The 17,377-nt window shown below is 36.6% G+C and overlaps 1 protein-coding gene across 1 annotated transcript in view; it reads left to right on the forward strand.

The window, feature by feature from the left end:
• NELL2 (neural EGFL like 2) overlaps positions 1-17,377 on the forward strand; it is a 371,569-nt gene that overhangs the window by 198,187 nt on the left and 156,005 nt on the right. The window contains exon 14 of the mRNA XM_017529745.2: positions 8,171-8,296. Coding sequence (XP_017385234.1) covers positions 8,171-8,296 — 126 coding nt within the window. The remainder of the gene's footprint in view (positions 1-8,170; positions 8,297-17,377) is intronic.

Below are 17,377 nucleotides of genomic sequence, written 5' to 3' on the forward strand. Positions count from 1 at the left end.
ATGTTGATTTTGCATCCTGCAACTTTACTGAATCCATATATCAGTTCTAAGAGTTTTTGGTTGAGACTTTTGTTTTTCCTATATATAAGATCACATTATCTGTAAAGAGGAACAATTTGATTTCCTCTTTTTCAGTTTGGATGCATTTCGTTTCTTTCATTTGCTTTATTGCCTTGACTAGGACTTCCAGTACTATGCTGAATAATAGTGATATAAGTGGGCATTTTTGTTTTGTCCCAATTATTAGAGAGAAGGCTTTAAGCTTTTCTTCATTCAGTATGATGTTTGCTGTGGGTTTGTCATAATTAATTTGTTGAATTTTTATCATGAAGGGATGTTTACTTTTATCAAATTCTTTTTTGGGGTCTATTGAAATGATTATATGGTTTTTATCCTTGATTCTGTTGATACAATGTATTAAATTTATTGATTCACATACATTGAACCATCCTTGCCTCTCTAGAATAAATCTCACTTGATCACAGAATACTTTTTGAAGTATTGTCAGATTCAGTTTACTAGTATTTTGATGAGATTACTTTTGTGTCTATGTTAATCAGAGATCATGGCCTCTAGTTTTGTTGTTGGTTGTTTGTCCTTATCTGGTTTGGTATGAGGGTAATGGTAGCTTTGTAGAATCAGTTAGGAAGAATTTCTGCCTCTTCAATTTTTTGAAATAGTTTCAGAAGAATTTTTGTTAGTTCTTCTCTATAAGTTTGATGTAATTAAGCAGTAAAGCCATTTGGTCTTTGGCTTTTCTTTGTTGGGAGACTTTTTATTTCTGATCTAGTCTTGTTACTTGCTATTGATCTGTTCAGGTATTTTATTTCTTTCTGGTTCTGTCTTGGTAGCTTGTATGTGTCCAGGAATGTATCCACTTCCTCTAAGTTTTTAAATTTATTAACATACAGCCATTCATAATAGTCTTTTATGATCCTTTGTATTTCTGTAGTGTCAGTTATATTGTCTTCATTTTTGTTTATTTGGGCTTCTCTCTTTTATTTTTTGTTATTCTATATAGCAGTTTCTTTTTAAAAAGCCAGCATTTCATTTTTGTTAATTCTTTGTATTGTCTGATAGTCTCTGTTTTGTTTATTTCTGCTCTGATCTTTGTCATTTCTTTTCTTTTACAAATTTGGGTTTTGTTTGTTCTCACTTTTCCAGTTTTTTGAGATGCATTGCTATATTGTTTATTTGAAATATTTCTGCTATTTTGATGTAGGCATTTGTTGTAGGGAAATACTATACATTTCCCTCTTAGCACTGCTTTTACAGTATCCCATAGGTTGTGCTGTGTTGTGCTTTCATTTTCATTTGTTTAAAGAAAACTTTTTATTTCTTCATAATTTCTATATTGACCCAGTGGTTGCTGAGGAACACATTGCTTAATTTCCATGTATTTTTGCAATTTCCAGAATTTATGTTGCTTTTGATTTCTAGTTTTATTCCATTGTGTTCTGAGAAGACACTTGGTATGGTTTCAATTTTTAAAAATTTTTGAGACTTGTTTTGTGGCCTTACATGTATTCTGTCTTGGAGAACCCTCTATGTGTTGATGAGAGGAATGTGTATTCTTCAACCATTGAGTTAAATTTTCTATAAATGTTAACCCCATGTAGTATGTGTTGCAGATTAAGTCTGATTTTTCTTTGTTGATTTTTTTGTCTCAGTGATCTGCCCAGCACTAAAACTAGGGTATTGAAGTTTACAGCTATTATTATATTGGGGTCTAGCTCTCTCTTTAGCTAGAATAGTATTTCTTTATGTAACTGGGTGCTCTGGTGTTGGGTATATATACAATTATAATTGTTATATCTTCCTACTGAATTATAACATCATCATCTTTATTGACCTACTTTGTCCCTTTTTATGTTTTTTAACTTGAAATCCATTTCTGATATAAGCATAGCTACTCCTTCACACTTTTGGTTTTCATTTGCATGGATTTTACTTTTAATCCCTTCTCTTTTAGTCTGTGTGTGTCTTTATAGATGAAATGGGTTTCTTGTACTTGTATCTTGGTTTTTAGTACATTCAACTTTTAATTGATGAATTTAAGCCATTTACTTTCAAAGTTTTTATTAGTAGGTGGGGACTTTTGTCATTTAGCTAATTATTTTCTGATTGTTTTATATATTCTCTCTTCCTCTTTGTTTACTTTACAATTTGATGAGTTTTTTATAGTGATAATATTTGACTCCTTTCTCTTGCTTATTTGTATATCTGCTCTACAGTGAGTTTTATACTTTCCTGTGTTTTCATGATGGCGGATATCTTTCTTTCACTTCCAGATATAGGATTACCTTAAATATTTTTTTGTCGGGCTGGTGTAATGATGATTAATTCTTTCATCATTTTCTCATCTGAGAAAGAATTTCTTTCCCCTTTATTTTTGAGGGATAGCTTTTTGGGGTGTAGTATTTGTGACTACCAATTGTTTTTTCTTTCAGCACTTTGAATACATCACCCCATTCTCTCCTGGCCTCTAATTTTCTGCTGAGAAAGGTAGTCTAATAAGGATTCTCTTATATGTGACTTGATGGTTTGTTCCTGCTGTTTGTCTTTGACTTTTGACAGTTTTACTATAAAGTGCCTTGAATAAGACCTTGTTGAATTGAAGCTGTCTGGGAATCTTTGAGCTTCATGTATCTGGATGTTTATAACTTGCAAGAGTTGGGAATCTTTCAGCTTTTGTTTTGTTAAATAAGTTTTTGATGAGTTTGTTCATCTCTTCTCCTTCTGGAACTCCCAAAATTTAAATTTTACTTATTATATAGTTTATATAATATATATGAACTATATGCCACCGAGGCTTTCTTTATTTCATTTTATTATTCTTTTTTTTTTTTTCTTTTTCTTTTTGGTCTGACTGGGTTATTTCAAAAGCCCTGTCTTTAAGTTCAGAAATTCTTTCTTCTGCTGCTTGATCTAGTCTATTGTTGAAGCTCTCTATTATATTTTTTATTTTATTCATTCAATTATTCCTGTCTAGGATTTCTGTTTGTTTCTTTTTATGGCATTTATTTCTGTTGAATTTCTTATTCAGATAATAACTTGTTTTCCTGATTTCTATCTGTGTTTTCTTCTATTTCAATGAATTTCTCTAATGTCATTTTTTGAATTCCTTTTTAGACATTTTATAGATTTCCTTTGCTTTGGGATCTGTTACTTGATAATTATGATATTCCTTTGGGGACGTCATATTTCTTTGTTTTTTCATGTTTCTTGTGTATTTATGTTGATATCTGTGCATATGGTGTAACAGTCTCTTCCAATTTTATAGATTGGCTTTAGTAGAGAAAGACTTTTTCTATAGATGTGTCTACATTGTTGATTTAGTAAGGTGCTTTTGCTTTGATTCTGGCTAGGCACAACAGTGCAGTCTCTGTGTGATATATTGGGCTATAATCAGTGTCATTGGTATCTATGAGTTCCTCAGTGACTTAGGCTGTGATTGTTAGAGGAGGCTTTGGCGATGCTTTGCTGGGAATGGGAATTTTAGGCGGGCTGGTCCCTGGGCACCAGTGGTGGCATTGGTGGGCTGGGTGTGGCTAGTTGTTGGGCCCTTAGTTGCACAGGGGCACCACCAATGGCAGATATGGGTGGGTCTGTTCTTAGGCTTCTGGGCAGTGTGCTCAGGTCCTGGTAGTGACAGTGGTGGGCCAACTGAGTGAGTCCTTGATCACTCGGGCAGCATTTGTGACACTGATGGTGGCACTAGTGGCAGTTTCTAACCCTCAGGTCTCTGAGCCACATGCCCAAGCATTAGTGGTGGTGGCAATGGGATGGGCAGGCTGGTTTCTGGGTTCCCCAAGAGTTACATGTGAGTACTGATGGCAGGTGTGGAAGGCCTGTCCTCAATACCCTGGATAGTGTGCATATATACTGTGGCAGCAGGCAGGCTGGACCTATCCCCAGGCTCCTGGCCAGCCCAAGTGGGTATTGTGGGATGATCTGCAGATTCGTGATAGTGAGCATGGGCACCAGCAGTGGTTGCAGCAGATGAGACAGGTCTCTCAAGCACCATGATGGTGCATCTGGGCCTTGGCTATGGTGGGTAGGATAGGTAAATCTTCAGGTCCTTGGAGAGCACATTTGTGTGCTGGTGGCAGGGGCAGTGGGTGGGGAAAGCCTGTTCTCAGACCCCAGGAGGGCACATGGCCAGTCCCAAGGTCTCCCGAAGGCATGTACAGGTACAGGGTAGCCCTGCTGCTAGAGAGGGCAGGATTGTTGTCGTTGGCAGTGACCCTGGGCATTCGGCTCTCCATTTCTGGGGAGGGTATGCTTTGGCTTTCTTTGTCCCAGGGGCAGCTTCCTCAGTGTGCTGCACCATCCATTCCCCAGTGTGTAGGACATTGTATGGACTAGAGTACTGGGGACCTGGTTGCACTGCTGGGTCCAGCTGGTATTATGGCATTATAGCCCTCTGGATGGACATGAAGGGATGGCAAAGGTGCTCCAGATATGTAGAAAAGCAGGGCCTTTTGGGCCTCAGGGCACGATATCATCTTTTGAGGGATGGACTCTCAAAATGGCACCATGCTATAGTTGCTTGGGTCTCAGAGAGTTTTGCAGGACCCTGCGTGAACTACCTCTCTGGAACAATGCCATCCTATGGATTCCAGGCACCTTCCTGTACTAGGCTCAGGGTCTCACTTGCAGCTAGGATTATATGAGTCTGTGGTAGGAATGTGGACCTCTGTGAATCTTTCACTTACCTTTTCCCCACAATAGATAGTTCCTCCTGGCTTTCATGGGTAACCTCCCCCATATAGGTACCGAGGAAGGAGAGCAAAGCAGAATCCTGGCACAATTAAGTCCTGAAGAATATCTCAGTTTATAGTGTTACTACTCAGTTATTTCCTTTTATATAATCCTTTATATAATCATATATTAGTTTATAGAATTAGGGCTTGGAGAATATCTCAGTTTATAGTGTTACTACTTAGTTACTTAGTTATTTCCCTTTATATAATCTTCTATATATAATCATATATTAGTTCTTAGAATGCGTGCCTAAAGAATATCTTACCACTCAGTTATTTCCATATATATAATATATATATACACACATATATATACACATATATAAAACTATATCTTAGTTCATAATCGGAGGAATGCCTACAGTAGACACAGTACAGAGCATGAATTAAGGAATAAGCAGCTTATAGTCAGAGGAATGTCTGGAGCAGACACAGTGCAGAGCATGATTTAAGGGAAAACAGTTATACCTGGACAAGAACCCATGGCCCCAGCGGCAGCATTCAGTATCGTAAAGATACTCGTTGTATGGCAGGCTGGGAGCAAGACCCATTCCTCCTGATAAAGGAGTTGTAGGACCTTGCTCCAGTTCTTGTGGAGGGCTGCCCTCAGACTGGTAATCCCTCAAGCATCCGAGGGCTCAAAACCCCTCCAGATAATCGCACCTTGGTGACTGTGAACTTTATCAGCTCTTGTTACTGTGCTGCTCAAAAAGCATTCCCCTATAGAGCTCATTGGAATCTGCCAGCAGGTGGCAGTAACCGTGACAGTTCTGTCATTGCTGTGTGACTTAAAGCATTCTCCTATAAATCTCAGAAGTAGCTTGCCCATAGATAGAGGTATTGCACACTGCACAATCTTCACTGCACACAGCCTACCTCCATACCTCAGTGACCTAATGGGGGTGGACCATTTACTGCACACAGCCCTTGCCTAGATGACCTAATGGGAATGGACCCCTTGCTGTGTACTGTCCACTTCCTAGCCTAGGTGACCTAATGGGGGTAGACCCCTTGTTTCATTGCTCAAAACCCTATCACTATCCTTAAAGATGATTTCACTCACTGCCCTGCCCCCTAACCTATACGCAATAAATACACACGCTTCTGGACATTCGGGGCCTCGCCTGACTCCGCTCATAGGTGGCGTGGCTCCTCAAGCCCAGCTGTGTTTTCCTTTTACTTCTGTGTACTGTCTCTTTATTTCTCAGATCCTGCACCTCAGCATAGCATAAGGGACACCCATGACCCTGTGGGGCCCTCAGCCCTACAGCTTTGAGCTGATATCGCCTGGGCCAGCTGCTTCACTTCTCCCGTGCATCAGAGGTTCTCTGACACTTTCCTGCTGAATTTCAGAGTTCTCTGATAGAAACTCAGTTAGATATGTGTTAGATACCACAGCTGGACATGTGGTTATGTACTCGCTATTATGATCTTTGTGGAGGAGATGAGTACCTCTAGTACTCACCTAGTAAGGCTAGCAGGCTCCTCTAGTAAGCATCTTGAATCCCCACCCCACTCAGTGGTGATTGTTAACCTTGGTTATGCATTAGGTCAGGAGTCCTCAATTTATGACCTGTGAGCTAAATCCGTCTCACCATCCATTTTTGTAAGTGAAATTTTACTGAAACACTGCCAAATTATTCAAACACTAGATATCCAAAGCCTAGAAAATTTATGATCTGTCTCTTTACGGAAGTTTTTTTGTTGACCCCTGTATTACATTCATATGGTTAAGATTTTTTTTTTTTTAAAGTCGTTGCATATGTTTCACCACAAACAATTAAATTAGAATTTGGAGTGGGGTTTTCGGAGTTGGCCCAAGAACTAGTTTTGTTTGTTTGTTTGTTTGTTTTAAAGCATCCCAGATGAATATGATGGGCAGACAAAGTTAAGAAACATTAATAGATAATTTATACTGGGAGAAGTAAGTTTATAAAAATTAGTAAAAATACAATTGATACATTTATAATGGAGACATTTACAAAGTCTAGGGGGATCATGGCCTTGGGAGTATTTTAGTTCATTAGGGAAGTTTTTGTAGGAGGGATATTTAAAGATTCTTGAAGGATGAATCTACTGGTAAACAAGATCCACTGGAATCATATCAGGGAGAGAAGGAGTAGCAGTTATAAGTAAAGAGAACAGCATATATACAGGATGTTAGGTAAAAGAGCAGGTAGGTTAGAAACTGTGTGGCCAGAACATTGAGAGGGGAGAAGAAAGTGAAGTCATCAGATGTGAAATTGGAAAAGTAGGGACCAAACCAGGAAAAGTTTTGTAGGTTCAGATAACAGGTTTAGAATATTATGTTGTCCATGGAATTGAATAGAAAATTGAGTTTTTCTAGGACTCAGTTTTTCCCTCTGTGAAATAGATAGCTCAGATGAATAAGAATCCTACAGTTCTAAAATATACGTTCCTGAGATTATGTCAATTATTTCTTTTGGCATTCTCAGTACTGGGAACATAGTTTGGTTTACACAAATGACATGGCCCCTGTAGTTGTGTGTCATCTAGCCGTCTCTTTATAGTTGATCCATTTCTGTTAATAGTATAAAGAAAGCAGACTTCCAGATGGGAAATTCATTGTCTGGACAATGGATTAAGGCCTTTAATAAAGACTATTACATAATGATAAAATACCTTTAAAATGCTTTATGCTCTATGCAGAGAGATGCTATTAAATGAGGACAATTTCACTGTGAAAATTCAGATTCTTCACAATTAGTAGCAGTGATTCTTATGAGTTAGCATCTAGAAGTAATTGTACATACTCATAACTTGGTGTGTGACTTACCATGTAAGATCTTCAATATATTATCTTATTTTACCGTTTTGTAACTTTCATCTATATCAGGCCTCTGTTATAATTTTATCTGTGTTTAGATGCTTACTGGAATAGCTATTTGCCTACTTTTATCTCTAATAAGCTCATGCAATTGGCTTCATATCTTTAAGAAAGGTTATTACAATTCTGGTTAATACCAAACACTTTATTTACCTCTTTCAGGGTCTCCTCAAGTATACAGAATAGCTGGTGAATCAAACAATAATATGTGGCAGGCTCAGTGATTGAAGATTATAGGATACTAAGGCAGCCCCATCTTTGCATTCTGATTCATTTTATCAAGCATAGATAGTTGAATGCACTGAAAATTTCAAAATATATTTAGATCATGCAAGTTAAAATAGACAGACTTCTTCAAAACTCCAAGAAGAGCTGTTGGAAAAAACTCATGATTTTTGTCATTTGAACATTAAACACTCCTAGCAAAGGAGATATTGTGCATGCTTATTTGAAATGCTATTCAAAGTAAATATTTTCCTCTCTCTACCAAGGAAAATTATAGAGGAGCTCCAGAATATTGTCACTGTTGACCTCTTTGTCCTGTTTTTCTTCACAGACATTGATGAGTGTGCTGAAGGGCGCCATTACTGTCGTGAAAATACGATGTGTGTCAACACCCCAGGTTCTTTTATGTGCATCTGCAAAACTGGATACATCAGAATTGATGATTATTCATGTACAGGTAAATGGTGGTTATTTATGACATAAAATCTTTTTATATCTTAAGTTTACTTTTAAAAATTTCCTTGACTCTCATTTTTTGATAAGTATATCATAGAGACAACAAAACATGAGCAAAATCATATGTACTTGATTTGGTAGTTATTTCTTAATCTGTTTTAAAGAAAAAAAATGCCAGCTTGCTCTGTATAAATATATACTCTGATTTGAAAGATAAAAATCCTAAAAATTCAGTATTATACTACATTTATACTTAGTATTTATGCTCAAAACTTGTGTGAAATACTATGGTCAATCTGAGAAACAACCCTACATGATATGTGATACTAGATTTTAGAATAGAGGAATAATAATGTAAATAATGTGATTTTTTTTTTGCAGAAATAGATTTTTAGAGTCCTAAAGATAATTGAGCTTCTTCACACATCTGAGAAGTACAATTAAGGACTACATAAAGAAGTGTTCCATATTTTTGTTGTATTAAATGCCACTCTTTCAGTATCATCCAGAGACTTGTTAGGGATATTGTATTAGTAATATCTGAAGTTAGTTGGTCCTGGCTTGGGGTAATGCAGCATATTCCCTTTACTCTATAGCTTTCTACCTGTAGAATATGAGAAAACAAAACAAAACATGGTGCTAGAAGAGTAGCTTGAACACTATGGGATTTGGGGAAATGTGAGTGTGAACAGAACATTTCTTTCCATCTGTATATTTTTAAATAGAAGAAACAAAAATAACGTATTTTAGAAAAACAGAATCATAAAACTGGAGAGCACCCAAAAATGTTTTTCTTGTCAACTATTTCTCTACCTCCAACTTTATGATCTTTATTAGATGTATGTGTAAACAAAACCTAGGTGTTTCCAGGGAAAAAGACTCCATAATCCTTCCTAGTAAAAATATGAACCTATAAAGAAGTATCACTTTGTCTTTGTTTTAGTTGTCCATTTCTAAGTCTTCATTATAGTGTCCATACTGTGTGCCAATTGATAGCCTATTTATCAGAGCACAGGGAAGGATCTTCCTCTAAATTCACATATAGTATTTATAAAAACAAAACGATGATATTCAAAGTAATGAGAAGTGACTTCCCAATTTATGGAAAATAACTGAAGATATCCTGAAGGTAGAAGATATTTAATATAAAAATACTGATGGATTATTAATTCCTATCTTTTTTGTTCATCCTAAACATTTCCAAATTATGGAAGTAATTCTCCATTTTTTAGACAAAATTTAAGTACATTGAGTGGAAAAGTATCTTGAAGGAGGACTACAGAGATGCTTTTCAGCATAAAAAGAATATAAAAGAACAAATTATAATCAATAAATGGCAAATGAAATATATCATTTACTATAATAATATCAATAAATCTGAATTTCCATTTAGTCTTTAACAAGAAAACTAAGATAAAACTGCTGCATCTTAGAATGCATATATTTGAAGGTGTGTTTATTAAAAACGAGTGCTAGCAATTTCGGGGGAGTCCACTGATTGATTCTTTGGTATTATAGACTTGAAAAGCTTTGTGCATTTTTATATTTCCTAATGATTCTCTTTGTTTTTCTTATATTCTTAGAGTACTATCAGAAATTTTAACTAAAAGGACATGGCACGTAATTTGGCCTACTGTTGAGTAAGGAGTGTTTCTGTAGGGCAGGATATTTTTAAGAGATTCATTTCCGTTCTGAGTCTATTGGATATAAATCCAAGGAATAGTTTAGCTTTCATACATTTACAGAGAACCTTCTGCTTTGGCTTCACCTCTTCCAGTACACTTTCTTTCCACATAAAATCCTACAAATTAATGTTGGTTTTTGACTACTGGGGAGGAATTTTCCCTTACCATTTCAAAGTATCTAATAATATAAATGAACTATGTCTTTGTAGGAATGGGGAGGGAGTAGAAAATCATTTTAAGAAGACCTGTTCAGACCATGATTTTTGTGCCTAAGGAACCAGAGCCAAGAATCTCAGGATCTGGCAGATGATAAAATGTATTTCTTTAATGAGTCACTAGCATTTTCAACTAACACCACTATTTCTATGCTACCACTTAAAGAGGAGAAGCTTTCTTGCCCTTAAATTTCCTCTCTATTATGACTAGGTCTATGAACACAAAAGTAGCATTTTTTTTTTTTTTGGGAGAATATAAATAGATTTTATTTTTAGTCCAGAGTCAGGTGAATACTGCCAAAACTTTTTTGTTTTTAATGTTAGGCCATAGAGGGTCAACACATATTCCAGTTTCCTGTAAAGAAAATACATGTTTACATTTATGTCCTTGGACTGGTTCCCCTGCACTTTGATGTTAGGGTCTGTACAAAAGACTTAAAGAAATTACTCCGCTGATGGGACTTTGCCTTGTAGCCAAAAGCTTCTAAGCTCTTCCTTTTTGAGAGCTCCCATAAGACCAGAGTAGGACTTTATTTATCTTATAAAAGATCGAGATTTATTTTTTCTAAATTTTAGCAACAGACACCCATATCCTTGGAGTAGAAGACATTGCAGAATGAATGTCAAGCCCTCACTGCAGAGCCAGTCCCTGATGTTTGTGACTGAGCTCCTGGAATTTCATCTTTGTTTTGCTTCTGTGTATCCCTGTCACTCTTTCCTGTTAAAGAGCCTTGGCTAACAGAACAACAGATACTCCCCGCAGACTCTCAAAGTAGCTTATCCCAAGTGGAAATTAATCATAGAAATTCTAATTTAAAGAAGATTCCAAGAGCAATACACATTATTAATAATCAAGAACTTTGATCAATAAAGAAGCCTTTTTTTTTTTTTTTTTGCTTTCTTTTTTTTAACCTAATAACTCTGGCATATGATTCATATCTGCAAGTTGATCAAATTGCATGTTTTGTTTTGTTTTTTTTTCAGTTTCAGATGATTTGAGTTAGATTTTCCTCATGATCACAAAATTTTGGAGGTGGAAGAATTATTAAAGATAATATGGTTCAATCCCTTAAATTTCACAAATGAAGAAACTGAGGCTGAGAGAGATTAATTCCTTTATCCATAGTTAAACATCTAGTGAGAGGCAAAAGGGGCTGATATATGATCCTCTTTATTACAACTCTTATACTATTCATCATTTGTCTAATTTGCAGCCATACAAAAATAAAGGGAAATGATTCATATTTTATGTAGAAATATACTATTCAATATGTAATGTTCAGTATTTAAACTGCTGTCTTTATAGGTTATTTAGTTAATTAGCTTCAACTCCAAGAGAAATTTTTACCCTACAGATCTTATAATAATGATCCTAAATCAGAAGTTAGTGGAATAAATATGAATCACCATTTTCTGGGCCCCTGACTCTATTCCTAACTTGTAAAAATGACTACGTTGCACCATTTGCACAAATGATGCATTTGTGTTTGCTCTTCTAAACCCATTAATATAATTTTCTTTCCAGTGAAGGTGTTATTATTTTTCCTAATTAATGCTTCATAATTTCTCTCTTTATATCCTTTCCTGTTCCTATAGAAGAAATACTGGATATCATAAGGGAAGAAATAGAGAGAGAGGAGCAGAGGGGAGGGAGAAAAGATAAAGGAAAGTAAGGGAAAAGGAAAAAAGGAAGGAAGGAAGTACAGAGAGGGAAGAAGAGAAAAAAAAGGAGAAGGGAAGAGAAGGAAACGGAGGGAAAAGGGAAGAGAATGGAAGGGTAAACATGAGCCAAGATGCTTGAAGCGCATTCTTCAGGTTCTCTGCAAAAATGACCTATTTTGTTGATGCATAACAAAGTTTCTTGATTACTTATATGGACTAATGGCTTTTTTGGTTCACTCACATAAGCATCAATTAAATTGGGTAGATCATCTTGAGTCTCACTGGAAGTCTCTTCTTGAAACTGTCCTTGTGTAGTGGAAAAAGCATGAAACATCTCTAGAAACAAAGACGAAATTGTTACTCGTGGCAAATATCTGAGTCACATGTCACTATGTTACTGTTGGAAGATATTCAAGTTACCAGTGGTGATCTGTACAGGTCTGCAACAGCCTCACTGCTTGCCTCCTCAGAAGAAACAATTCAACTGAGAACTGAGGGGCATAAGGCAGAAAAAGAGACTAAGGCAAGTTTCAGGGCAGGAGTGGAAGTTTATTAAAAAGCTTAGTGCAAGAAAGAAAATATACTTGTGAGAAGGAAAGTGCTGTTGGAAGAGTCCCAGATGGGTGACCCAAAGGACAAGTGCTGTGTTTAACCTTGATCCTAGGACTTTATAGGCCGACCCACCTCCAGCGTCTTGCACCTCTTTCCCATGATTCTTCCCTTAGAATGGGCTGCCCACGTGTGCAGTGCACTCCTTACGCTTGGGAAGTGAGCATGCCCAGTGTGTTTGGGAAGTTGTATGTATGCTCATCTGATTTCTTCCCTTTTTCAGTGGAATGCTCCTGGAAAGTCATACTCTGTCATTTTGTCTCTTAATGTACGTGCCAGGGAAGTTGCTTCTCCCTGGTATCTGCATTAAGTTAACACTTCAGTGAGACACATATGGACCCTAGAAAATGGCCTTTCCCTGGTGCCAGCTGCCAGTTCATCACTTTTAGAGAGGCAATGTGATGATTGCCAAACCATCACTTGACATTCCTGGGGAGTAGAGGAGAACCCTCTACTGCCCCACTTAGGCCTGTCTAACTACCTGTAACAGAATCAAAATTTGAGTGAAGAGGCATTTATTTCAGATCTTCCTCACTTTTGTCTGCTCTCTAGTGCAATGAAAAAGGAATTCTGATTCTTCTTTTGTGTTGATGAGCTCTGTGTTGTGCAGTTTTTTAGAGTGGAAATAGGAGAATGGGAAGGATGGATGGGTAGAAGGGATGGAAAATGCTCTTGCCCCAGCCTAGGGATTAAATTGATTCTTTGCAGCAGTGGTTGTCAATTGTGCCTTCCCACCTGACAAAGGATACTTGAAAATGTTTGGAGATACTTTTGGTTCTCACAACTATGCGGGAAGGAGTTGCTACCAGCATCTGGTAGGTAGAAGGCAGAGATGCAACTAAATACCCTATAATATTTTAGGCTATCTATCTGCTTGAGGAAATGTTATATTTCCTTGGGACCCCTTCAATGAGAATTTTTCTCTGGTTACCTTTCAGATGAGTGATTAATCTTCATCCTTTACAAGGTATCTGGCACAGGACATCTAGGTCCACACCCCCAAAACAATTTACGTGGCCCAAATGTCAATAGTGCCAAGGTTGGGAAATACTGCTTTAGAGTCACCCAATTAAAATTGTAAGATACATACTTTTTTTTTTAACTTTCCCTGTTCCCATTTGAATTTCCTTTAGGCCCTGTATCTTCTCTCACTTCTTGTGATCCCCAGCGTCCTCTTATTGTCCTTTGGCCACAAAAAGGACCCCTTTTTAAGTCCCACTCACCACTAAGTTCTTCTGTCTCTTTTTTTCTATCAAAATCCTGATTTTAGCTTACCCTAGGTGAATGATTCTCCAATGATAAAATTACAGAGGCAGCAGAGAGAAGTTCTTAGGGCCCCTCAAATTACAATATCGTGATGCACGCTTCATATACTTTCTACTGATTCTTACTGCTTCTCTTATCTCAGGGCCTTATGGTCCTGGCTTTGGTCCATGTCACATATCACTGGAGATTTCTAAAGTGTCTAAGCACAAGGAGTTCTGTTAGATACTTGAGTTTTTGTTACTAAAAAGAGACTCCTTTGGTGTTCCTCAAGGAGTTTCACTTCTGAGAGTACTTAAATTTTTATAACATTGAATATGATTAGTGCTTACATTTTATGATCTTTTTATGGTCACTTCTTTTTCTCTAACATGGTTGATGATTTTTTTTTAAAAAGTTATAACTAATGACCAGTGATGATGAGCTTTTTTTCATGTATTTGTTGGCCACTTAAATGTCTTCTTTTGAGAAGTGTCTGTTCAGATTCTTCACCCACTTTTTGATGGAGTTTTTTTTCTTGTAAATTTGTTTAAGTTCCCGGTAGATTCTGAATACCAGCCCTTTGTCAGATGGATAGATTGCAAAAATTTTCTCCCATTCTGTAGGTTGCCCATTTACTCTGATGATATTTTCTTTTGCTGTGCAGAAGCTCTTTAGTTTAATGGGATCCCATTTGTCAATTTTGGCTTTTGTTGTCATTGCTTTTGATGTTTTACTCATGAAGTCTTTGCCCATGCCTATGTCTTGAGTGGTATTTCGTAGGGTTTCTTCTAGGGTTTTTATGGTTTTAGGTCTTACGTTTAAGTCTTTAATTCATCTTGAGTTAATTTTTTAAAGGATGTAAGGAAGAGGTCCTGTTTCAGTTTTCTGCATATAGCTAGCCAGTTTTCTGAACACCATTTATTAAATAGGGAAACCTTTCCCTATTGCTTGTTTTTATCAGGTTTGTCAAAGATCAGATGGTTGTAGATCTGTGGCATGATTTCTGAGGCCCCTGTTCTGGTCTCTAGATCTGTTTTGCTACCAGTACCATGCTGTATTTGTTACTGTAGCCTTGTAGTATAGTTTGAAGTCAGGTAGTGTGATGCCTCCAGCTTTGCTATTTTTGCTTAGGATTGCCTTGGCTATATGGGCTCTTTTTTGGTTCCATGTGAAATTTAAAGTAGTTTTTTCTAATTCTGTGAAGACAGTCAATGGTAGCTTGATGGGGATAGCTTTCAATCTATAAATTTCTTTGGGCAGTATGGCCAATTTTTACGATATTGATTATTCCTATTCATGAGCATGGAATGTCTTTCCATTTTTGTGTGTCCTCTCTTATTTCCTTGAGTGGTGGTTTGTAGTTCTTCTTCAAGAGATCCTTGACATCTCTTGTAAGTTGTATTTGTAGGTATGTTATTCTCTTTGTAGCAATTGTGAATGGGAGTTCACTCATGATTTGGCTGTTTGTCTGTTATTGGTATATAGGAATGCTTGTGATTTTTGCACATTGATTTTGTATCTTGAGACTTTGCTGAAGTTGCCTATCAGCTTAAGATTTTGGGCTGAGACAATGATGAGATACCATCTCATGCCAGTTAGAATGGTGATCATTAAAAAGTCAGGAAACAACAGATGCTAGAGAGGATGTGGAGAAATAGAAACACTTTTACACTGTTGGTGGAAGTGTAAATTAGTTCAACCACTGTGGAAGATAGTGTGGCGATTCTCCAAGGATCTAGAACCAGAAATACCATTTGACCCAGTAATCCCATTCCTGGGTATATACCCAAAGGATTATAAATCATTCTACTATAAAGACACATGTACATGTATGTTTATTGCAGCACTGTTCACAATAGCAAAGCCTTGGAGCCAACCCACATGTTCATCAGTGATAGACTGGATAAAGAAAATGTGGTACATACACACCATGGAATACTATGCAGCCATAAAAAAGGATGAGTTCATGTCCTTTGCAGGGACATGGATGAAGCTGGAAAGCATCATTCTCAGCAAACTAACACAGGAACAGAAAATCAAACACTGCATGTTCTCACTCATAAGTGGCAATTGAACAGCGAGAACACATGGACACAGGGAGGGGAACATCACGCACCAGGGCCTGTCGGGGACTGGGGGGCTAGGGGAAGGATAGCATCAGGAGAAATACCTAATATAGATGATGGGTTGATGGGTGCAGCAAACCACCATGGCATGTGTATACCTACGTAACAAACCTTCATATTCTGCACATATATCCCAGAACTTAAAGTATAATGAAAAATAAAAAGAATTTCCAATACATCTTTTATCATAAAACAATGTGAAAAGAATTTTCAATTAATGGTAGTAGAATAAATGGCTGGTAATTTGAGGAAAACTTCAGTTTTGACTCATACCTCACATGCCACACAAATGCATGCACACACACGCCACACACAGACACACACCTCTCTCTCTCTCTGTCTCTCTCTTTTCTCTCCAGCGAAATATTAAAAGAGGCAAATATTTTAATTTAAAAAATGTTATTACTAGTGTCCTGTTCATATTATTTAATTTGCTAATTATGGAGAAAGAGTGGTGATATTTTCATCACTTTTCCTTATCACTGTTGATTTCTTTTTTTTCGTCTATTTTAATGATTTTATTCTAATTCTTTCACCTTCTTTGCTTTTGTTTTACAGAAAATTGTCAATGATTATCTCTCATTCAAAAATGAGCTTAAAAATGTAATAAAGAATTGAAAAGAAAATTATAGCTAAAAATGAGGAAACTAATAATGCCTTTATACAGGGATATTACTAATGGGCTCATAAATTGTACTGTTTTTTCTTTCTTTTATTGAAATATACTTTACATACCAATATTCACACTTTTTAGGGGTACAATTCAGTGATTTTTAAAGTATATTCACAAAGTTCTGCAGCCATTACCACTATCTAATTCCAGAACATTTTTATCGTTCCACGAGAAACCCTGTACCCATTAGCAGTCACTCCATTTCCTATCTGCTTCAGCCCCTGACAATCAACCGATCTGTTTTCTGTCTCTATGGATTTGCCTATTTTGAACATTTCATATAAAAGGGATCATGCAATATGTGATATTTTCTGTCTAGTATCTTTCATTTAGCCTAATTTTTTCAAGGTTTATTCATGTTGTTACACAAATCAATACATCATTCCTTCTTATGGTTGAATAATATACGATTGTATGTATACAACATTTGTTTGTTGTTCATTCATCAGTTGATGGACATCAGTATTGTTGCCACTTTTTGGCTATCACAAATTATATTGCTATAAATACACATGTTCAAACTTTTGTGGATGTACACCTTTAATTATCTTAGATATATACATGGAAGTGGAACTGCTGGGTCCAATAGTAAATCTATGCTTAACCTTTTGAGGATCCTCAAAATGGCTGTACCATTTTATGTTCCCACCAGCAACCTATGAAGTTTCCATTTTCTTGCCAACACTTAAAAAAAAATTTTTAGCTGTCCTAGTAGGTGTTTAGTGGTACCATGTCATTGCAGTTTTGATTTACATTTCTCTAATTACTAATGATGTTGAACATCTTCTCATGCGTGTTTTGGTTATTTATCTTCATTGGAGAAATGTCAGTTAAAATACTTTGCCCATATTGTTGAGTTGTAACAGT

The sequence above is a fragment of the Cebus imitator genome, unplaced genomic scaffold (genome assembly GCF_001604975.1).
Source record: "Cebus imitator isolate Cc_AM_T3 unplaced genomic scaffold, Cebus_imitator-1.0 Scaffold2, whole genome shotgun sequence".
NCBI lineage: Eukaryota > Metazoa > Chordata > Mammalia > Primates > Cebidae > Cebus > Cebus imitator.